The sequence below is a fragment of the Varroa jacobsoni genome, unplaced genomic scaffold, assembly GCF_002532875.2.
Source record: "Varroa jacobsoni isolate VJ856 unplaced genomic scaffold, vjacob_1.0 scaffold_332, whole genome shotgun sequence".
Lineage (NCBI taxonomy): Eukaryota > Metazoa > Arthropoda > Arachnida > Mesostigmata > Varroidae > Varroa > Varroa jacobsoni.
In genome coordinates, this window is record NW_019213234.1 from 9,693 (window position 1) to 33,664 (window position 23,972).

Consider the following 23,972-nt stretch of genomic DNA (forward strand, 5'->3'; position numbering starts at 1 on the left):
TGCTGAAAAAAAACCGAAGGGCCCGATAATATAATTCATTCTCCTGACTTTGCCCATGTGCAAAGGGTAAAATAACTCAACAAAACGAGAGCAAATAAAAATAAAAACTACTTATTCAGGGGTACATAAATAAACTGCATGCAAGTACACATTATACACTGCTACCTGTATACGCATAGCGAGTGTAAGATTTTTCGATGTGAGATTCATAAAATTTAGAAAACATATATATGTATACACACAATTCGAGATTAATCCTTGGAGGAATAGAGGTGATATTGAAACGTTCTTCCTACTGGAGCCGTGGGGCTAACGTTTATGCCACCACTTACAGTTCAAGCATACGTAAAAAAACGAATTTGGAAGATGTCATTTTGGGAAATACGTGGCTGAATCAGAAGTAGTGCCTCGATCAAGGGTGTAACATATATAGAAGAGCTTCCTCTTCGCCTTATATCTATTGCAAGTCAGGCAAGTTCTGTTTAATTAAATCACAAAGAGCTTTAATACATCACGCTTGAGTTTGCATCTGTAAAATAAAGTCGCTCAAAATTCTCCATGATAGCCTTAGACCCATTGAAGACCAATAAGGCTAGCCAAATGCCGAAGCAGGCTTCAGGTAAGGACAGTGGAGGAGACAACCAACTACCATAGCACAGTTATGTGTTAATATCACCACAAGTGCTAGAATTAGCAGCTGTCACCCATAAGACGATTTTCATACCGGCGAGACACTTGTTTTTCCTTCCTAAAAAAGCCGTGCTAAGTCGAGCAATTATTCTGATCAAGCCAAATCCCCCATTGCCTTAGTGAATGATTCCAAACGCTTGTATTCGAATAGGTAAACACAGCGAAATATCGCTATAAAACTCGCCTTGTACTGTAAAGTTTCTATTTCATTCGCTGAAACACCACATAGAAAAGTGTAACGTTAATACCTTCCACGGTTTGTTTCCATATTTCGCTAACCCCATTGGCATTTATTCGGTACCAAATTAGCTTCGTGCCCCTACTATAAAATCTCTGACATAACAACGTGTGTTCAAACGACCCCTTAGAAAAATCATAAATCCTAAAGCGTCATAAGTAAAAGTTCCTTGTTGCTTGTTCGATTGGCCATTCAAGAAATGTCACAGATCTACTGAAGTGATATCTTCGCATAAACCTTATTGTCTCGATATACACTGTCGGAGCGTCCTAACTCACTGGGAAGACGCTTTGTTTCCGTAGCCTTACTACCCCCTTAAAAGATTAACCCCGGGCTTTAAAATGTGCTGTGTCAACAAAGAATAGATACCTTTTCTCTGTGTCCTGTGTGAATCCCGAGTCTCGATTATTTAAACCCGCTTGTTTTTCTTGGATTTCTGCTATTGTTTTTTTCAAGCGCCTCTTGATTTTTGAGACGAGGAAGGGGCGGAAACGGATCTATAAATATATTTAATTCAGTACCAATAGCCAACTAATTTCCTTCTGCACTTAGCAACATATCTCAATCGGCCATGTTAGAGGAGTTCTGTTCGAGGCTGACGCTTGAATTACGAATCGACGGGTCGACCTGTATAGAGAGCCAATTCAAAGTCTGGCCTTTATGGACCAATGTGAAACCGTTCTAGATAGATCTACATCGCTGCACCATTACAATGGTATGAATTGTAATGTAAAACAAGTAAATGTGAATGTGAATGTGTATCCTATATGTACGATGTAAGCCTAGGTCTTGAAATAGGGCAATCCGGTAACAGTTACTAAAGGGTACCATTACAAATTTGGTCGCAGTGTAGGTTAATTAGTTCATTCAGTCATTATCAAGAATTACCTACGGCGAAATATAATAAACGGCGAAAAGTTGAACTAAATAATTATATAGTTTATGTTTACACGGCTTGTGGATCGATCCATCAGTTCGCACCTGGCGGGTCTGAACGCCGGGTCGTATGCGTCCGAACGTTGTTCACACTCCGAATCTATGTATTAAACGCTATTCGGGAGCATCTGTCACAAACATCAGACAGTATTAAAGAGTAGGCTCTCTGCTTCGCTAACTTTCCAATAGTGTCGTTAATCTACATGCTAGTTGGTTCTGATATTAAATCTAACACACTTTCTACACTATCTCCAGTTAGGGGACCTACAAATTATTCGTTTTCAAATTTGTGTACTTATTTCCCGTCATAGTTCTTGAACCTGATTATTTCCTTTCATCACTCGTCTCAGTTATCACCATCAACAACGAACCAGACCTTGCATCGGTTTCGGAAGCCCCCTTCATACGGGGCTTCCTATTGTTGCACGTTGTTTGATCAAGGGCAATGAATAACAGCTGACACTAGCAGCAACTGTAACGGTCACTTTATTGTTGTTGCACCATTTAATCTCGAGCATCTATTGCAAATCCGGTTTCGTTCATTTGATGGCGAGCCGGCTCCAATAACCGTTCCGCTATTAGACGAACAAAGCTCGTACCGGTCCAACATTATTTTTTTTGTGCGAAAAAATTGCAATAATCTTTTTAATGAAGAATGCGTATTTATTACTGTAAATAAAGCTTCCTTTTCTAAAATTTCCTCATAAGAATTCTTTTAACGGTAAACATATGAACATGTATTTGTACAAACAACGCAGGACACGCTGTTCATAAAAATCAAACGTCAATTAGAAACTGAACTTTGTTTTTCGGCGACCATATCTGTTAACTTAAAAGATACCCCATCTTTTAAAAGTTGAGAATGTGATCTGTCCAATATGGTCATCTAACCTAAGAATCTGTAAATTGAAACTCTGCTACTGGCTGAACTTAGGAACACAGTTTTTTTTTCTTGCTTTTAAAAATTATTCGGTTGTACGAGGTTTCTCTCATAGATCCTATTCTGCTTGCAGAAATGCTGTTACATCTTGCTAAAAAAAACTGATATTCTGGGTACTCCTGCAGTTAACGGAAAGTTCACTGTATATAAGAATAATATGTATGAAAAAAAAAAGAAAAACGAAGTTGAAGCACACTTACGTCATAGTTTGTTTCTTATTGAAGTTATCCTTGTGTAATTAAGGATTTCAGCCTGCAATCCGTTTACGATCACCCTAATTATGAAGAGATGTTCATGAATTGAATAATCAGTAAAATTCGAGATTATTAATAATGACTGCAGCTGAATGATGTGTCGATGGAATGAGAAGAGAATACCTGACACACACATATTTTTGTTAGCGACAGTACGACACACAAGCAAGAGATAATATATCTCGTTACATCGATTTCTTTCATTGCCGTTAGGCAAACGAAGTGCCCCATCTATAGTATAAGATACCAATTAGGTTGGGATTATGTCTTGATGGTTCCATATGATAAGTCCCAGTGCGAATAGGATCGTTTTCGACTCTGCTTTAATTGCATACGCCTTTAAAGAAGCGTTAATTCAATCCTATCTATTAACGTTAGTAAATTCAATGCCTATCTAAAAACCAGAAAATCCGTATTAGTGGATAAAAATGCTAAGATTCTATAAAACGAAACTAGAGTTCAAGGTTCCGTTATGTACATACTATCCGAAATCTCGATATAACAGTTAGAGACATAGATTAAGTCTAAGTAATATTGTATACGATAGTTATATGTTTGATGAGCGAAAAATATAAGTTTCAATCTGTTGGCTGCAAAAGTGATCCAAAACCGTATCTGCAGCGTGGGTCATGACACCAGATCTGTTAAACGAACACTGCGTGGATAAGGGTCAGCTAATAATGCTAAATCCTATATCTGATTCATTTAATTAACATTTAACTGCAAAAGCAATTGACTCAAAGGTTTTCGTCAAGTCATAGAAACTTCTCTAGAGTTTTTGCAATCGCTACCTTGCAAACGAATTATACTAATGGGATACGCTAACCTGGGATTTAGATAGCAAAACAACCAGGCTAAACTCTGCCTTTATCTAATCCATCTATTAGAATGTAACCTTGTCATTGGAAAACCATTAAACAACCTGAATCCGCCACCATATTTCGACACCGGTGTACTTGCAGGGTTGTATATAGGCCGAGCGCGAGCTTTCGCTTGGCTATACGTCATTAACATGAAACCCCTACAAAAGTTAATCCCTCAACTCTACATTTAACTTTCACGCCCGTATCATGTATCTAATACCTCTCGTTAACAGGCTGTTTCTACGCTTTCTTTGCATATCCGACAGTCTTGCTTTGTGTAGGCCTAATTTCAAGTAATAAAGCACTACAAATCTGTCGTTTCAACTATATGGCCTTCTCGGCATATTTTTATTGTTCCTAATAATCACACACAATGGGATACAACCAGCTTTTTTTTTTACTTTTTAGCTCCAGCACGTTTTATTTAGCGTGACACGACTGAATTTTTTATGCATGAACTTGTTTTACATGGACCAATCCCGTGACTGCCTGCTTCCCTCGACCGGACCCCTGGTCCCTTTCTCCTCAGTGGACCATTCATTACCGGGCTCCGGTGCTCGACCCATGTGCCTCGTCCGCCGTCTCTCTTGCAGCCGCTATAAGAACCAACAACGGCTGCATAGCTCATTGATGCTTGCCTGCTGCTTCAGGCGCTACCGGCAGTGTGGTTCGCGCGCGCGGATCATTTAAAAAGGCGCGCTAAGTTCAAACTGGGCCGTGCGCATGCGCCGCTCCGACCAACGAACACAGCGCTCCAAGCGGCCGTCCGACGAGTGAGTTATCATAGCCACACACTGTGAAGCGGTATGAAGTCAGTTGTGAGCAGCAGCCCTCAGCCGGAGAAGACGACTGCCTGTTGTTTGGCTGAGTGCTGGCTAGCGATCGTAGTCACCGTGCACTGTGTGTCTGGCCGTCTGTGTGTGTGTGTGCCATCGTAATCTATGGTTGGGGCTCTACTCTACGTACGTTTCGTCGTCAAGTTGGTTTGCCGCCCTTTAGTATCTACTGTGGGCAAGTGTGCTTTCCGGCTGATTCCGTTTGTGAGAGTCGTATCAAAGATACGACGACAGCCTTGCTCGCTAAATCAGTCAGTTGTGCTGTTAATCTACTGTGGCGAGTCCCGCTGTTGATGAAGGAGACCGAGAGTTCTATTCGATGTGTTTGGTGAATAGCAGTGATGAGTCGCTGTCACTCTCTTTGTTGATTGCATGTTGTAGCCTAGCAGGACTTACTTACTCGCGCGAGGGACGTCAATGAACCTAAGTCAGTGAGTATTTCCAGTGTTGAGGGTGCCTGCTGCCGTGCACGGGTTGCACTTGTTATTTATTATTATTGTTGTTGTCATTGTTATTGTTCTTTCTCATGTTCAGCCTACTATCGCCCTATTGAAGTATTGTCGTGAAGTCGCGTGCTCGGTGTGGGTGTGCCTTTGACACTGTCGTCTCGTACTGTTTTGCTCGAAGGGTTGCCGGCGACTTTTTCTATCATGTGGTAGTTGTACTATTAGCTGAACGGCTGCTGTTGCAGTACAAAACACCTAATCGGAGTCCAGCGTGCTCAGTGTTGAATGCTCCACTTTGTATCGACGGCGCTAACGGCTGTAGCGGCAATCGAGGTGATCTCTGTGCCATTAACCGTGTTAGATTGCCACCAACCAAGACAGTACGAACCGTCGTGGTCGAGTGGAATACTTCAAAAGTGACAGTAGTCTGTTTACATTCTTAGGACAGCAGCAGTGGCGGCAGGAACAAGGCGCTGAGGCCTGACCAGCTAAGCAGCGATTTTTCTTGGTTTAATACGATGCACACCAATGGATGGGATGTGACAACAGCCCAGTAACTTTCCACACTGCTCAAGATTCGAAATAAGTTACGGCTCTATGTGCGTGTACATACGTCGCTTTTAGAACGAAGCGTCCACCGAATCGATTACAATAGCAACAAGTTGCTATCTGCTATCTAACAATTTGAACAAAAAAAAAAGTCATCCCGAACTAAGACAAGTGACAGCAGTCAAGGGGCTCCTGGCGGGAGGACAACGGACTGCGAAAGATTTCTGTCTTCTCCTGCTCGATTTCGATCCGGCTATATCAGGATAGCCTTGTTTGTGAGAGCTGTGTGTTTTTGGTCTGCACGCACATACTGTCGTTGTTATCAAGCACGACAAAAAAGTGCAACGCTTTGGATAAATTCCTTAAAATCTCTGCGTAGATTAATGAAGATATGTGTTTGTGAATGTCGTGGCTTGAAGACCGAAGGAGTGATCACAGTTGTGATTGGTGCAGTAGTAAGAATAAACAATCATATTAAATATAGAACAGTTCGAACGGCAAAAAAAGTGATTGCGACGGAACGTTGGTCGTGAGTCGGCGTTGCCGTGTGTCGGTGCTAATTTGCCCAACGTCACCGAAGCCGCGGTAGCCAAAGGCGTCCAAATCACAGGCGACAGTAACAAGACAAATAAAAAGAGAGGCCATTGTCAAAAGCTAACGGAAGAGGCGAAAAAATTGCACCAAATCAGTAACAACCCACCGCTGCTACCGCCGAAACGAACAACTCCACCGTCACCTTAAACACAAATTGGTTAGTGGCGCTTTGTCCTATCTGTTTTTCCGCCGACGGCAAAAGCACCATAACTGGCTCCTTGTTTTCTTCAATTACCTAGGCTGCAGTAGAGCTATCAACAACTCGAACGACAATAGCCCCTATTCGTGCTACTGATCCAAGAAAAACAAATGGTAGATTAGCTCACCACTTCACAATAAAAGCAGAACGACCCTACACCTTATATTAGATTACTAATAATACCAATAGAAGGCAGACGAATTCTTGTCGAGCGTCCACTCTCATCAGCGGTTCCCTGTTGCATCTTGCCTGCAGCAACAACAACAACACACTGTCCACTTGTCAGCGATAGATGGACCACGGTGGTTAGGACACTCATCGAAATTTTCTCTGGGTCGGGCCCACGCTAATGATAACTGAACAAGAAAAATCGTGCAGCTTTAATTGATTGATCCATGTGGGGTTTAAGAAAATAAAACGCTAGAAGTAGACGACTGGAAAAACATAAGAACAAGTTGTTGGGTCTTATAGATATATATATATATATATATATATATATATATATATACAGAGAGATCACAGAAGAAGAGTTAGTGGCCTGTGAGTGTATTTTTCTGCGCATGCACAAAACAAGCGGATTTCGTTGTGCAGGTTATTTAAAAAACACCCATCCTTTAGGACGAGCACACAGAGGTGTGTATTCATATTGACTGAAAGGAGTGTCGGTGAGGTGTATACGTGTGACGAGCATAACGTCAAGCTTAAAAGTGTGCCGCACTCAGAAGTGGCTTGAGTCTACCCAAAAATTGTTACTCATCTGTTACAGTTATTCATTGCTATAACTAAGCTAAAAATAACATAGCGAAACCCAAACAAATCGGATTCTATGAGTGTGTGTCAGATTGACGGATATCTAGCCATGCTGCCCAGGGTTGGGCTTGCCAGTCAGAGGTAGGTGTATAATAATGTAGATAGTACTAGTTATGTTGCCACTTGCTCGCTTTATACTACAGGTGCTAGTCGGTCGTCCATTATTTAGTTGCTTACTTCCTTTACACAATAATATCTTAGCGTCAGCATGAACACGTACTGTTTTTTACAATACCTACACGTTGAACGGGCAGAAAACAAGGCTTGTTAGATTGTTCTCCATGAACAAACTCCCATGCCCCTGCTTGAAATTTGTGGTAATTTCAGCTTGAGTAACCATGCGTCGACCTGTGTAGAAAGACAGCCAGGTCTGATAGCATAAGTTCAACTCGATGGCTGGACTCAACGATATAACGTAGTATTATGCTTTGGTCTAGAACGTGTTTGCTTTTCGCTTCGGTTGTAATGATCTGGTAAGGTACACGAAATTTTCGTGTCACCTTTCGGTGTCAAGCATCCGTCCACGACTACTATATTCTACTGTGTACCTTACTTTCTGACGTCGCTACTCGCAGGATCAAGGCTAATGTACGCCATCAGGCCTCTACGCCTGCGCAGCCACTGAGCAGAGCTACCGATCGACCACTTGTTGCTCTCGCAGGGACAGCACCGCCGGGTGGCAGGCTCATCCTGGCAGGCGCAGGTTTGGCCTACCTGCGAATCGGCTTAGCCTGTTGGCCGTACATGATAACGGAGAGGGAACAAACCATCAGCGCGTAGGTGCCATAGCTAAGGTCGAACAATAGTTGGCTGTCCTTAGACAACGGCGCCAAATGCAAATGCAAATGGAATGGTGCGTACCCCCATTATTGTTAACGCTGCTCTATGCCACTTGTTCAAACACTTGGCTTCTACCCAGTCGACCCACATATGGCTACTGTCTTGCTATGGAGGAGCATACGATGGATGTGGGTTAATGCGTAGACGAACTGGGTCGACCGTCCAGTTCAAACGATGTAACATTTTAGTCCCGCAACAATCAATAGCGATCAAAATGAACAAATATTTCTCCCTAACAGACGAAATTTTCTCATTTTACTCACATATACTATATGTGTTACGAGTAATTATTGTTGTAAGAGTAATCTAGTTAAGAGTAATTATTTTGAATATTTAGTGCAGGCGAACTAATGAGGGACAAAAGAAACGCCCGCCTTTTTGTAACTGTCACTACTTCGAAACTCAGAGAACAGATCTATCCGTCAAAATATACAGAGTTTGTATAGAGCTGCACTGCGTTGTAAGAAGTAAGCCGAGTAACGCATTTCGGTTAAGCAGGTTTTAATGATTCGACGAGGTGTTTTTGTACAAAATAGTTAAGCACACTTTTAGGGATGGTCAATTTGGAGCAGGAGTTATGCCTCTGGGGGCAAATACAAAAGGCGCTTCCCACGTCGAATAATAAGTGATCAGTTAGTATATGCCTTGATCAAAGTGTGTAGGCTTCTCGGCTCCTTAACTGATTTGTTAGCTAGATAAGCTAAGTTTACTCATTTGATCCATCTATACGCGTGTCAATTTTATTATTGATACTTGTGCCGTTTGTGGGAACTGCAAAAACACCTATGGGGAATTACTGCTAAGGCTGTAGTAGATTTACTATTTGCAATGTTGGCGGGGTTAGTGGTATTTGTCAATACTGGATAACAGCGGTGGCTGGTTATTGGTAATTCGGCATTATCGACAAGTAACAAACGAGCGCGCCGTACCAAGAGCGATACAAACGTTTACACAATAAAATTTATAATCGAAATGTATTAAGCTAGATAGTTGTTATGAGGTTTTTCTCACGTCCATCGCCCGGGTAGGTGCGGCATAGTCGAGTCCGCCCACCTAGAAGCAACCGATGATGCAGCTTGGTAGGTTTGCGCGTGGTCTGAGACCCGACCAGTTGGTTCGTTTTCGAATGATTCATTATGAAAGTGATTGTACTGGGAAGCTGGAAATTTCATAGAACGGTCACGTATCACGTTCCCATCATCTGTGAGGCGGAAATCCGTTGTGAATAGTCGTCAAGCCATTTGCTCAAAATGCGAAAGACATCTGAAAAAAAGGCGTCCAGTGTTGCAGGAACATAAAGTCAACAGATGTAATCCGTACGCTATCTACGAACGGAGTCCGTTTAGAGCGAACGCGTACCTGTACCTATTTGAGCTAGGTAAATGCAGAGTGGCGCCAATTTCTTAGCATTACGTGTGCAAATACAATTACAAGAAGTGGGAGCAAGCTTCGACATGCATTCTTTTTATTTGCACAATCCGCAAAGACGTCAGAGATGAATGAGTTCTTAGCAGTACAACGTCTCAATGTGTATGCTCCGAAAATGTCTATTGCATGCTCTAATGAATCCCGTAGTTACTGTAGCTCACAAGCGACCGATAACAAGCAGCCCTGGTTCATTCAACAGGACCAGTTTCTATTGGGCGCTTCATCCCCTTTGAGAAACCTGGGTCTTATCACGTGCTTACCAGAACACTTGCCTCAACACAAGATTTACAGTAGGCTGCATTGAGAAGCTGCATCGCAGCATTTTATCGGCGGTCGCTTGTTAATAATTTTCCTTGTGGGCGTTGTTGTTGGTGACGACGGTGATGATGATGACGTGTTACAATTTTCCTGCTTGGGCGACGGCCTTATGTATGCTTCTGTCTGTTTCCTCAGCTCCTCGTTCTACTTCACTTCGTCACGATACGATTCAGTCCGTTAGCGGCTGTTGATATTATGAACAATCTCCATATCAGCAAATCTTGCCAAGATCTCTTTCCGCGAGCCACAGGCGACTTTCACCAGAAGCAGACGATTTATACCGGCGATTAAAACGGGAGGGCGAATGCAAAACGGTTTACTATATGTTTCTCCCAGATACAGTGGCCGTTGATGCTACTCCCGTTGCTAAGTTCGCCGACGGCCAACCGAGCTCTAAGCAGTTCAATCTTCGATGATTACTGTGAGCCTTTTCTCAACTTATTTAGTCGACCAGCTAGCTTTCTATAGATGTATATGATACGTTCAAATCTTACGCGGGCTAAGCTGTAAACGAGTAGCGTTAAGGGAAGCGGTTTCGCGCTCGCCTTCGTCTGACACTCAGTTACCTTAGCTATAGTTGTTTAATTAACTGTTTCACGGTGACTAGTCGGTCGCAGGCGCCAACTTCGCTATCCCCTCGCGTAACACGAAGACTCCATCTAACTCACTGCTGCTTCTGGTGGTGCTGCTGCTGCTGCTGCTACTGCTACTACTTTAGAATTGTAGTCGTTTCGTCGCGGGTGCCGGCGCCAGTCATTGATGCCGCTGTCGATCCGTCGGCGTCTCGTTCGTCGCTGTCCGTGTCGTCATCGGTAGTCGGTCGTAGCGATGTTCTATGGCGCCGCATTCGCTCCAGCCTACAGAAACGACGGAAACACAGGCAAATCGCAATAGACGTCTAAGGAGAGACTCACGACGAACCTTCTACGCAGACGCTATACTGGCGCGACGGTGTATCGGGACACCGGCGTCCCTGTACGCTCGGTTAAATGATGGCTGGCAGTAGGCGACTTTCGGGTAATGTCCGGGCATGGCGTCAAGAAGCCATACGCGAGGAGCATACGGTTGAACTTCCTTCCTTCCTTTCTGTCAATATCTCGGCTCAGTTACCTGCGTGTGCGTTAATTTGTCTCCCTCTTGGTATATGCACAACATGCACGTCTCCGTGCCTATTCAATATACTATCCGGCAGGATACTGACAACAATGGCACAAAGACCGGGGGATAACTGAGGAAGGCGGACTGAACCAACGCAAACGGAGTTTTGTCGAAGCTGTGGGGAGTGGGGTGTATCGATCGGAAAGGCAGGATTAGGTATTTTCAATATATAGCAGTTGTTTGAGTCGGGGGATCAACGTAAAAGAAACGAGATGCTCAAGGAAAATGGACATACATGTAGTGTGATGGTGAAGCTTTGTTCTAATATGAACTGATCGAAAATAAGCGCAAAATTACTGTTCGTATAGATTGTTGATTGTAATTGAGTCAGTGTCGTAAAATCGTGATAACTGATTGAACTGGTATCAGAAGAACGGCCAGCGCTTTAAAAGCGAGAGTGAGCATGGATGGTCTAAATTTGTTAGTGGTAAAGGGCGATTTCGGCGAGCACGTGTCTATCAAAACTAAGTTCAAAGGTTTGTCTAATTATCTGGCATTGTATCATTTTGTTGTCCAGCTTTCAGTACAGCAGTAACCGCATAGTGAAGTTGACGTACGCTTCAATTAAAAGTGTAAACAAGTATCTGTGTATATTGGTACACTGTAAAGGTCAGAGTTTTATGGACTTAACAACTGCACATATCTGTTTTATCTAATTAGCGAACCTTGAATACGATTATTGGCTATTTTCACTTGCTGCAAAAACATTTGATACTCCGTTAGATCAGTCTTTGCCGATACATTGCCACGTCGTCAATAAGAGGTCTTTGATCAGATTTACTCGCTTTAGTAGCACTCTCCGAACGTTTTTTTTTTTGCTTTTTCAAACTACTTCTACTTGTAGTCGATTACCATGGCCACCGGTCTGATACGTCATGGCGCAACAACAAACGTGTGCACGCCAGCATACCCTTCGGCTGAGTCTACGAGGGGCTTCCTATAGTTAGCTTTTTTCCTTCTTGACGGTTACCAAGTCAGTTGAGAGCTATGTCTGTATGTTTCCTGTAATGGCTGGAAACTTTAGCCATCCGCACCCACCGTCATCGATACGAGCAGCGCGTCGGCGTTGGACCGACCTCTTTCCCGCACGCTCTGACGTTGCCGCTGCCATCATAGCTCTAACGACTGTTGTATATATGCATATGTATATATATAGCTGATTGCGCCGTTTTAGCTGACTGTTTGGCCCCGCCCCATCGGAAGCCAAGGGCGGGCAGGCGGGAAGCCTCTAGCAGGCGGATAATACCAGTAAAACAGTTTTTCTACATTTAGCGGCAGCGGCGTATTGCGGCGCTCCATTCGCTCATCTGCTGCCGTTGTGTTTTCTCCAGATGGTGGTGATGGTGGCGCCGGCAACGGTAGCTATCTACGATCGCCGTAAATGTAACTATGGATAGAACCCAGTAAAGCTCCGGAGAGCTAGATTTCTAAAACATAGCGAAGCGCCTGCGTTATTGAGATATTGTCTAAAGTATCAAAAGCTCCGATGCACGCAAACCTATGAAGGCTAGTCGTGCGAAATGGCGACGACCGGAGATGGCAAGCTCGTACGACAGCAGAAGCAAGTCTCTAGCCACCTATTTAATATTACGAGAAGGACCGATCATTCATCGGGACTAGGCGGCCGAGAGGGGGAGAGAGGACATGGGGAGGGAGAGAAGGCAGGGGAACTTAAAGGCAACCTGGCGACGGCAGCGGGCAGACGCCGCCGGCGCCGCCGTTCACGATACCGCCGAACAACAGAAGGATTAACCGCACAATATCAAAGGTCGATATTGTGTAATCAATAGCCAAGCAGCGTCATCATTCAACGAAGCAAAGTAACAGAAGGTATCGCTGGCCCAATTCAAGCCATAGTCACAATAGCACAATGGTATCGGTAGTACGAAAAACAGCTATAGGAAATTATTCCTTACGAGGTAGTTGGCTGTGGCGAGTGCGGCATTTATATTTCTGCAGCCTGCGATGAGTTGGTCCATTAAATGAGTCTGATAGCAGACCCAAATCAACCCAGCCAAGCCCGTAAGGCCGATCTGTCCGTCCGACTCGTCGAGTTGTAGAAGATTGTTACGCGTAAAATGTGCGATGTTAGCTTACAATTGCTATCGATTCTGTCATTTCTATTGAGTACTAGTATCGTTATTCCTTATCGAGCACAGGTTTCGCAGCTAAGACAGTTATGAGGGGGAGTTGTCGTTAACGCTAGTTTTCCTGTATAAGATCTTTTGCCAGACCCCACTAAACGAATATGATACGACGATTATGGGTCGATTATATATATTCGTTGACCAGACGCGCTCTAATTGGTGCTGCTCGCCCCATTGTCTAGGGTTAGCTGGTGAGCTTTCGTTCGCCTGTGATCTACAAGGCACCTTTTATTTCTTCGCGTGCCAGCTCACCTGAAAGGTTTAATAATGAGTATACATTGGCTGTTGGGTATTGCTTAGAAAATTATCGATTCAAAAAAAAAAAAAAAAAAACAATTTTTCAACTAACAGTAGCACATTGCTTAGTCTCTCTAACAAAGCTGATATCGTACGCTGAACCTGATTCGATAGAATACGTAATGTATTAAATAAGCTTCACGTTAAGTATGGAGACTTTTAATGTCCCCAGGTGTCTTCCACCACAATTGAATCTTGCCTATCCGCAATTAGTATGACGGACGTTAGTGCTCGGTCGTTCGTGTTGCTGTTAATTAGTTCGCCTTTCTTTTTTTTTTTTTTTTTTTCTCACAAATAACAATGAACACGCGGACCGACATAGTGGTGCATTTTTATCGTCACGCTATTTCAGCTGTAAAATAGATAATACGGTACTGTTTCGGCAGATCGTATGGTTTCGATAGTGGAAAACAAATCCACAAAAATTGATTGATCTGAGCTGGTAGCTACTCATTGTTAGGTCCCTCGCGACAACACAAAGGATAATCTGTCCTTGTTGTATTCACCGCATCAAAACAAAACGCCTGCGTTCACTGATAGAGTGGGCATAGGGAGTCGATGATGCGGAAATTTACTCTGTTTGATGACAAATAAATGTTTACGAGTTCAGCATTGCTTCAGACGGCATAGAACGAATTATGTTTGCGTTCGATTTGGAGCCAAGATCATTATGTGTTGCGCGAGAAGGGGCAAACACGTTATCCTGACGTCGTGTTTGATTCCAAAAAATAATTCACTGTATAATACCTCATGGATAGGTGACGTTACGATGGCGCTGCGTGCGGCTTAGTAAAGATACTACGTCACAAAAAATAACAATAGTAGTTCATTAATTATCATCAATTCCCTTATTATTATTAAGTGAATTCTAGTACAGATTGGTCGAAACGTACTTCGATCACGGATGGAACTGTAATCTGAGTACATAGCGTACGACTCCCTACGAGATTAAGCTCTTGAATCTAAAAAAGATTGATATTCATCGATTTTAAATAATAGCGGGCCGAGCTCAGCCGGTTTGGTCTATTCATGCCATTGATTTAAGCCTATGCCCTGCAGCGCTCAGTTAACGCAGCGCTTAGTTATAACAATAGTTGGATCATCTAAGCACTGTCGTCCTTTGGACGATGATCATGCGCTCTACGCATCGTTTCTTCATCTGCTAGCAGGAACCGTGAGTTAGACGTATTTAATGTACCCCCGACTATAAAACGCTAAATACATCAAGCTGATTTTCGACTAGCTAGCGTTTCGCTTTTGCTTGCCTCGATATATAGATACATTTATAGCTTGTACTTATGAATTATCAATCTGTTAAGAAGATGGATAATTCATGAGTCACCAGCGGGCCACAAACGTATACTGATGTCTTACCGGTAACGAGATCAACTTAATTTAAACTTACTTACTTAATCAACCACTGATTGATAACATTTTCGTTCGCAACTATGCTAAGCAAGCAGCATTTGTCGAGCGAAAAGACTACATACGGCTATAACTATATAGAGGTAACTGAAATGCCAGTGCTTGGCTAAAAACTTCCTGGTTCAACCCAATAATTGTCCCACTTCCTGGGCATTATACAACCCCCTTACGTAGATAAGAATTGCTTTGCTCTTGGCGTATATGGCGAACGTAGTGTTCTTATAGACTGATGAGCTAACGTCCGAATGCAACAGCAGAGTCTGTCAATTGTTATTATTCCGATGCTTCAGTACATATCGAATATAATGTTGATACCACGAGTGCCAAGTACTGTTCAAAGTGTTTTAGTTACCGGGTACAATATATACATACATATATATCCACTTATGTATTCACTGGTCATGATTGTTACCATAGCAACGCACTCACAGAGTTATGTATCAGACACCCCGATTACGCGGTCCCCGCTATGCTACTGAATGTATAAAAAAGGGAGGTTCGGGCAAATCGATCTATGCAACTTGCACAGGGTAAGAAGTATGTTTGGGACGAACGAAAGTGCTTGGGTTGTTCCTAGGTGACGTTCTTGAAGACCAGAAACATTAACGAATTTCGAAAGTTATAATAGGACATCTGAAAATCGTCAAACTGGTAATCAAGCTTGATAGCAGCAAATCGAGTATCCATCGTACCTTGAAACGGTCACATTTAAATTATTGCACCTGCTATCGAGGATGATCGAGGCCGATTTGTCCTTGAAAACGTGTGAATACGATGGACAGTCGACATTCAAATGGCACGATTAAACAACATGATTGCACCTGGTGGGCAGTTGTGCGTCTAGATATTACCCGGGGTACCATGTGAAATGTACAGGAGTTTCAAGCACAGAATTAATAGAACTATTATTTTTGACAGCAAATCACTTGAAATCCATTTTACCACACGCGCAGAATGGCGAATTTTCTTTTCCGCAATGTAAAAGCACATCTTGATAAGAGTCGTCCGAACAGATGAATTGGACGAACAGTTTTCGTAGAATACCCTGCCCATTTTCCGGACCAGAGGCCAATGGGCTTGTTGTTTTTGGTGGAATATCCCAAAGATAGTCTACGCCAGAGAATTGAGGACGATAGGTGGTTTAAAAGCCACGGTTGAGCAATGGTGCACTACAACATCACATTAAATTTCTATTGAATTTTGTGAATCGATAGCTTTCATCATAGCTTTGAACATATCTGCAATAGGAGAAAGTAATACATATTTAATGTAGGTTCCTATACAACTCTAGTGTAAAATATACGTAAGTAAAAACTGTTTTGATCATTCAAACCGTTTTTTGTATATAGAGTTTATGTGAATAAATAGTGATAAAGGGCATAAAAGGCATGGATTTCATCGGTAGAGTCTATAATAAAAATTATAGAATGCAGATCGTATAATACCCAGGGTGGTCGGGGACTATGCAAATCAATGAGAGGTGTACTCAAGTTTCACAGTTCGAGAAGTAATCTTTTGTGAAATCTATTTTTTATTCATTGTTCCCTTTCTCTCTCTCTCTCTCTCTCGCTATATATATAGGGACAGTGACGTTTGTTTCAGAACCAATTAGAAAGGGAGACGAACTAGGACAATACTCTTTTAAACGAGCATCAAGCTGTGCTTGAAACCAAATTGGCCACTTGATATTTCGAGAAACGTTTTAGCGTCTTCGAATTTCTTTCCTTTCTCTTTTTTTTTTTTTATTCCCAAGTGAACGTATCTTTCTGATTAAATATTGATACCGTGATGGTTGAGCACTTTATTTACAGAATTTTTAAGTACCGTCTACTGTATGAGATCGAAAAATACTCAACTGTACTGGTACATCTCCTCTGTTAAATTCTAATTCTGCTTGTTTTGAAGATTTTTAATACTAGATATTTATATACAACTTACGCACCAGTATAAGTTATCGTAACATGGTGCTAAAAAAAAGTTACTGATTGATAAAGTCAAATAATGGACTGTTGGTTCCTTACATAGTATATTAGGCATTGTCGATAGCTATAATAATAATAATAGCGCTCATCTGTTTGGTAATGACCAGGACCTTCCTATAGAGGCCGTTATAATGGATATTGCTTTAAGCAATCCGAAATATAATAAATGAGCGGATATAGTGTGATTTACGGAGGCACAATATAGAGGATATAGAGAACAGATTAAGTCTAAAGTTACTCAAGAGAATACAGCCTGTACAGACATTTTAAACGAGTCAATCAAATCTTTGTCAGCTACTAGCAGAAAAGCCCAAGTGGAACCTATTCGGGATATTTGAAGCATGTTGAACTATTTAAGTATGCAGTAAGCAATCTATAATGTGTCCTCTTGTATGGCTAAGTAGAAACTGAGTCAGAACAAAAAAGGACATAGAAAGAAGAAAAAAAACAGAACATAGAAAAAAAAAAAACTAACTTTACCACTACGATTTTGTGGAGAACAGATGAGCTCCGGTGGTAACTTAACTCTTAATCTAGAAGACCCTAAAATTTCACAGCATTCAAGTGCACACCCTTGATGCCAAAACCAAGTGATATAATGGATAAAAGAACTTCAATTTGGTTTCTCTATCAGAGTCGGAAGGACATGAGCATCAAGTTATACAGTTAAAACAGTTAACATGCGGAAACTTAATAAAGCGACGGCCTCTATAATGTAGGGTCTTCTAAGAAGTGTCTTTGAATTAAAGCCTGTCGACGCATCGATTGAAGGTGGAATCTAGTCACATAATCACTACAGACTCGCTGACGATAATTAGGATAACGATGCAGTTTTCGATCAATGCAAGCCTTTAAGAGAGCATCTAACGTAAAGCTTTGAAATGGCTCGGGGATCCTGGATCAATGCGCGGATTGTTTTCCGTTGTTTAGGACTAGACTTCTGTTTGAACAAAATAGAGGGGGCACATTTACGAAAATCGCCCAAAGCCACCACGGGCATCTGTGTGTGTCTGGAAAAAAAGACCTCTCTTCTTTGTAATTCTGTGCACCGTCATGCTAAAAACGTTACGTCCAAAATCAACCATTCTCCGTTGTAAAGGAGCGCCGTAGAATAAGGCCGACAGAGACAGTAAAGGGACTGTACAGGCCGAGTCCTAAGGGGGGACATAAAACATGCAAAATATTTCATCCGTGTTCTCCTCGTTGATTTCTGTTTCACTAGAACAAAAAGAAGGATTTAGAGTAAAAACTTAATCATCGCAACCGTTGAGAGTGAATAGAACAAACGCATCATTTATTTACTCCTTTTATAAATAATTACTCTTTTTATAAATATCTCGAAGTTAACTATAGTATAAAGGACCTCTCTGAACCGTTTATACTTCACTAGCTCAAGGGAATGTGGGGAACTTCTTGAATACAACCCATAGAAACAATGGAGGCTAATTTAAAGAAAACGGTCGAAAACGAATTTTACTATCGGAGTTGTTGCTATCAGTGTGGAAAAATTGAATGTTTGTTCCCGAGCTCTGCGCTATAGCTCGACTACGCAATGACTAGAAATGAAAGCAAGCGTTTGCCATGTTATGAAATCCAATGACACCATATAAACGAAGCAATTCGAGGTGCTGTTCATTCAGCTTGCTGACCTGGCTAAAGGGCATTTGGTACCTGTTCGGACGCAAATCTGCCTTTCACAGACTACGGCGTGCAGCCTTTTATCATCATGGGACTCGGCAGTTTTCTTCTTCCTCATCAGTTCTGTCAGCTCTAGGCAGAAGAAACGCTTGAAAGGGAATTTAGACCCGCTCGAACACTAAGTTAGATTTCGTGCGGCCCGTTTCACCAGCGGCTTCTTAGCAGTCAGCGAAGACAGCCAGCTAGAAAACGTATGTTTCGAGCTTTGCGTGCGTTACCACCTTAGTGAAGCACTACTTTAGACAGGACTTCGAGGATAACATTGACCGTGTCTACGCTTAGTTTGGAATGTAGACCACCCCACGTCCATAGGTTTAGCATGCAAAGACATTACTGCTACTGCGCGATCATTTCCAGCTATTCGTTCATTTTCCGCGTTATCCGCTGCGTTCTACTCGATTGTTAGTCGTTTCCGGTTAATTGACTAACTGGCGACAGAACAGCGGAAACTGCATCGTTTGAAATTGCCCTGTCGCTACTGCTACTGCTGCGGTGGCGGTGGCGGTGGCGGCGGCGGCGGTGGCGGCGGCGGCGGCGGCGACGGCGACGGCGACGGCGGTAGTAGTTATCACGGACGACGAAAAAGAGGGGATAGCGCTTAGCAAAACTTTACGACGCTGATGGAGTCCCCAGCCGAAATCCGTCCGATTCTTTTGTTCTTTTCGTGGCAATCATTTATTTAGCAGCCACTTGAGATACGTATATTGAAAGACAATTGGCGACGAGCAAGTACTTCAAGATGCTCCGCTGGTGTTTCACTTCGAGCCAAGGATCGTCGTCAATCAGTAACTATTCAAGCTTATGTTTTGTAATATCAAATATGATGGAAAATGCAAAACGCTTTGAGGTCAGCTCCATTGATGCTATCAAGCGATAGGCATTTCAGCTGTTGGTCGGAAAACTGTAATGAAATCCCGGTCTTGTTGTGACTAAGCGGTTAGAGAGCAAAAGTAGCCATCGAAAATTGTCGATAATGGCAATAAAATTTTTAGCGTAGGGCAACAAGCAAGCATCTATTCCAAACCAGTTATCATCAACTGCCCCAAACTAAAAACCACGTCTATATAATGACAAAAAAAAAGTATAACTTTGCACAGGGCTGGCCTGAACCCTTCCATCTGTCCCCCCATCTTCTGCTAGGAGAATTTGCACGTCTTAGTTGGGACGATAGAACTGACCATGTCGGGAGGAAAATTGTTTTGTCATGCGCATTGCGAGGACCCAGAAAAGATTCTGCATTCAGCCAACGTTTAGCGAGACACACATTGGCGCCACATTTAAATGTTTATTACGTAACCTGAATGAGGATGTCGGGGTTGTGATTGCCTGAAAATGATTGAGTGTCTTCTGTGATGAACTTTCAGACTGATTGTAGAGCGTAAACGACAGATGAAAAAAATCCTAAGAGATTTTTTAAATAAAGGCCGATAGAAAAAAATACCGTTACATTGTATCTTTATTTGCGAACAGCTGAACAGCTGCCGTCACTGGTTAGCAGAGCGTCTCCTTCAGATAAATTGCTTATAGTGAAGATACTTTAGCTTGTGCACTAGCGTGGCTGAATTGGATCGTGTCGATAACGCGATGACGAAGCCTCCTCAGGCGTGCATTTAACTGCTAGTGTTTTTTTTTTTTTTAACTGTGTCATTATTAGCGAGGTGTCGACTTTTTTAGAAAGACTTTTGCTTTCATTTCCATTCGTATGCATTATTACCCAACTACTACTGCTGTTCGTACTCTGCAGTCAAATATTTACACGAGCTCGTTTACTATTTAGGAGGCATCATTGACATCATCAGCTCCATATAACGTAATTCGTATTGATAATTGTTTCATTGTATAAGACGCACACCTACAATTTGTCTCCTGTAGTGTTCGCTTCGGACGGAAGTTTTCTTCCAGAAAATCGCAAGCAAAAGATACGTCTATGGCGGAGTACACGGTTGACTCTGATCAGCATCAAGCACCGCTTATTAAGCAGCAGAACACAACAACGAACACGAGCTATAGCTGTGCAAAACGTCGTCGAATTATCATTTATATATAAACTATAGACCTCTGACTATAGTCAGAGTGGTGCTGTTTCCTCTGCCACAAGCTAGCTTCGTACACAGTGGACGAATTGCGTTTGATGTTCTCTTAAAATGGCTTTCATTCAGCCATTATAACTCAAAGGGGACGACAGGAAAGCTATCTCTCTCTCGTTGGATTGACCGTGTCGGAGTTGTCGTCAAATAGGAACACACTCATGAGCGAAACAAGCAAAGTCAGCGACAGTATTGTCGTCATTTTCATCATTTCCGCACTCTTACGCGCTTCGTCGAGAACTGTCTCCTCAGCAGTTCGCAGCCTCTTCTTTCATTCATTTCCACGGATGGACGTGTTCCTCGCTTGATTGAGCTGACTGCTTCGAGACCGCTGAGCTAATGCTCACTGATAGAATCAAATCAAAGCGTCGACACGCTACTACGATTTAAATCACCGCTGCTGCTTCCGCCTCCGCCATCGTTACCTGCATTGGTTCGAGGACACAGAAGCACGCTCACAACCTCGCAGATCAGTGGAATCGTCTGCTCTTCGGTGATCGATTGCTAAGCGAGGATAGCGTCCTCTGCTAGCTGGTAAAAATGTTTCGGTCGGTTATTTTGAATATTGGCTTTCGTTCGCACGGCAACGGCGCCGGCGGCGGCGGCGGCGGCCAAAGCAAAAGCAGGAAAGTATCCTATGCGCGACGCCAGCACGATAATGACAACTGAAGCATGGATGCGTACAAAAAGCCGGCAACTTGAAGCAGAGCACTCGCGTTACGTGAACGTAGCAGTAGCAGTACGACTGTGATATCCGCACGAGTATTGTAGGAACGAGTGGTAATATATTTGTCCTTATCTGGGGTAATATGCCAGACAGTTGCTGCGAAACAGCCGACATGCGCCATACTAAAAACAGAAGTAGATATTCGTCCTTTCCGTGGGCTTAGGAGTGCACCCGACGACATGCTAGATTTTGGGCTGGTCAAATAACAGTCGATACTGCTGTTGCAGCAGTCATCCTGACTAGGGATAACCACTACGATGTCAAGTAAGAAACAATCGGCTCAGCCGTTAGCGTCAGTGGCGAGGCCAAATTGGCAGTATGAACTAACCGGATAGGGATACGGCGACAAGACGTCTCGGTGACGTTTCTATGGGAACGGCGTGTACCGGAGAGGAGCAATGGTAAAACAAATAACACTTTCTGCGAAAAAGTTCCTCATTACAGAGACGAAGGGTCGCCACGACCATGGCAACCGTCTGCGATCGACACTGTTGCGGCTGTGAACTACTGCGATACAATGACGATTTATCAGTCGGAAAGGCGGGCAGAGGGTGGGCGATCGGATAATCGAATTAAATTGACTCAGTCAAATAATCAGTAGCTTGTTATACCATACCACGCCAAGTGTCGTCATCACCAACGTATTCCCGAGCCAGCCGTTTCCCCTCGACCTGTCCGACTTTCCTCCTTACTTTGTTGACGCTGACACTGTTGATAGTAATGACGGGCTTTCTGCTGCGGCCTTGTGCTTTTGCGCTTAACATTACATGCATGCGTTACGGAACTGACAGCGGCGGGTAGTCTGTGACCACTATACTGTTTCTGTTGAAGTTCTTACGATTCTTGCGGGCTCTATGGATATCTATCTCTTTGACTGTGGTATGATCGTCTGTCGTTGCCAGCGCAGATGTTACAACAGTCTGGCGGCGACGATGATTCGGTGACGCTCTGGATAAACTAACGACGAAAAGAGTTTGTTGGTTAACTGGTGACGTTCTGAAAAATCTCGTTTTATCATTGTTGTGAGGTGGCGACACGAACGCTTATTTTACAGATTGTTGACTCCGTGAGATAGACTATGACAACACAGTAACAACGATGCCGTTGATGTACAGTCAATGAAAGGGTGCCATCTAGGCGTTTCCAGATGGGCGGACATTTTTTTGCGGACGTCTTGCAAGGTCATCCACGATGTCAAAGTGCTCATTATTTCTAAACAGGAAATGATACAGTAATTAAAATTGTGACTGTAGAATGAGAGGGTTGAAGCGGTCTCGAAATGTACTTCTTTTGTCTGCGGCTCCTTCATCCGGCTTAGTACGGGTAGCTTCCCATATACGGCGAAACGTTCGACACCTGAGTGTACTTGTACTAATTATCTTGTGCTATTTATATTTTTTCAATATGCGTCTCGAAGCCGTAAGTTGCTGATATCAACATAAGCGATCATCATTTTAAATCTTATTGTGGTTTGCGAAAATAACAAGCTTCGGAAAGCAAAAGAAGTTCCTGGCCATCAGGTGCTGCAAATCAGTCCTGTTACTTAAAGCGCAGCGCCTACCTAGCAGCAAAGCACTGTTAACCAATCCCGTACATATTTCTCTGATACTTCCAGCATGATTGTTATGGCCATAATAGAAATGGCTTCTGAGTACTACTACGTGTTCTACCAATAGTTTGTCGAATGGGCTCCCGAAATTGGCTTTTGTAACTGTAAGACCTGGCAGTCCTTTCCCTAACAACTCACTAGCTAAGCTCTCGAAGCTTTTTATGCTAACTAACTGTGTAGTCTCCCAATGGCGCCCGGTAAGCGGCGGCACCTTTCAGGTCTTTTTGAGGAAAAGTAGTCATAGATGCTTGTGTAGGGTGATGCAATGGTACCTTAACAATTAGGTTACTATAAAGAAGCCAGTTTCCCCTGAAACGTATCCTTTTTACCATTTATCCAGAAAGTATTATTTGGCGTAATATACCTGTAAGATTGACACCGATGATGTGTGACTTGCTGAACACCAAATTTACACGTAGAAATAACAAGCCTCTCGCACGCGCACGCACGCATGAAGTACGAGTTGACATTGAATGTTACTAGCTGCCTATGTAGACACACGCAAGTTCACAAACGTGTGTCTTTATAGTTATGTGACACATACGGTTGTCCATCGATAATCGATGACGAGATGCTGTTATTTGACCTAAGGGAACCCCCATACCAGGTTAGCGTTCTCATACGTAAATACGGCTGTAATCGAACACTTCCATATGCGGATATAGGTCGAATATTCTAGGCCAGGTCAGACCAGACGGCGGATTTTTATTCAGAGATATCAAGTGGTAATAACAAGGACGGGAATATATACTGTTTATTATCGGCAGCCTGCTTTCATCTACGTAAACGTACGTACTCACGCTGACAAATAAGGCTTCGAACAGATTTGCGACCAATCGTCGCAAATGAAGGCAGCCGCTGTAGGGAGTAACGAAGACGCACGACGTTATCCTAGAAGCTG

At 42.9% G+C, this 23,972-nt stretch overlaps 1 protein-coding gene across 11 annotated transcripts in view; it reads left to right on the plus strand.

Annotated features, from left to right (window-relative positions):
* Positions 1-4,240: 4,240 nt before the first annotated feature.
* heph (polypyrimidine tract-binding protein 1 heph) overlaps positions 4,241-23,972 on the plus strand; it is a gene marked incomplete at its 3' end in the record, with an annotated part of 317,749 nt that continues 298,017 nt past the window's right edge. For 6 of the 11 annotated variants that reach the window (XM_086967904.1, XM_022831472.1, XM_022831482.1 and 3 more), the window contains 1 exon segment: positions 4,241-7,436. Coding sequence is in view for 1 of the 11 variants with exons in the window: in XM_086967898.1 (XP_086824024.1) it covers positions 7,372-7,436 (65 nt within the window). 11 annotated transcript variants of the gene reach the window in all.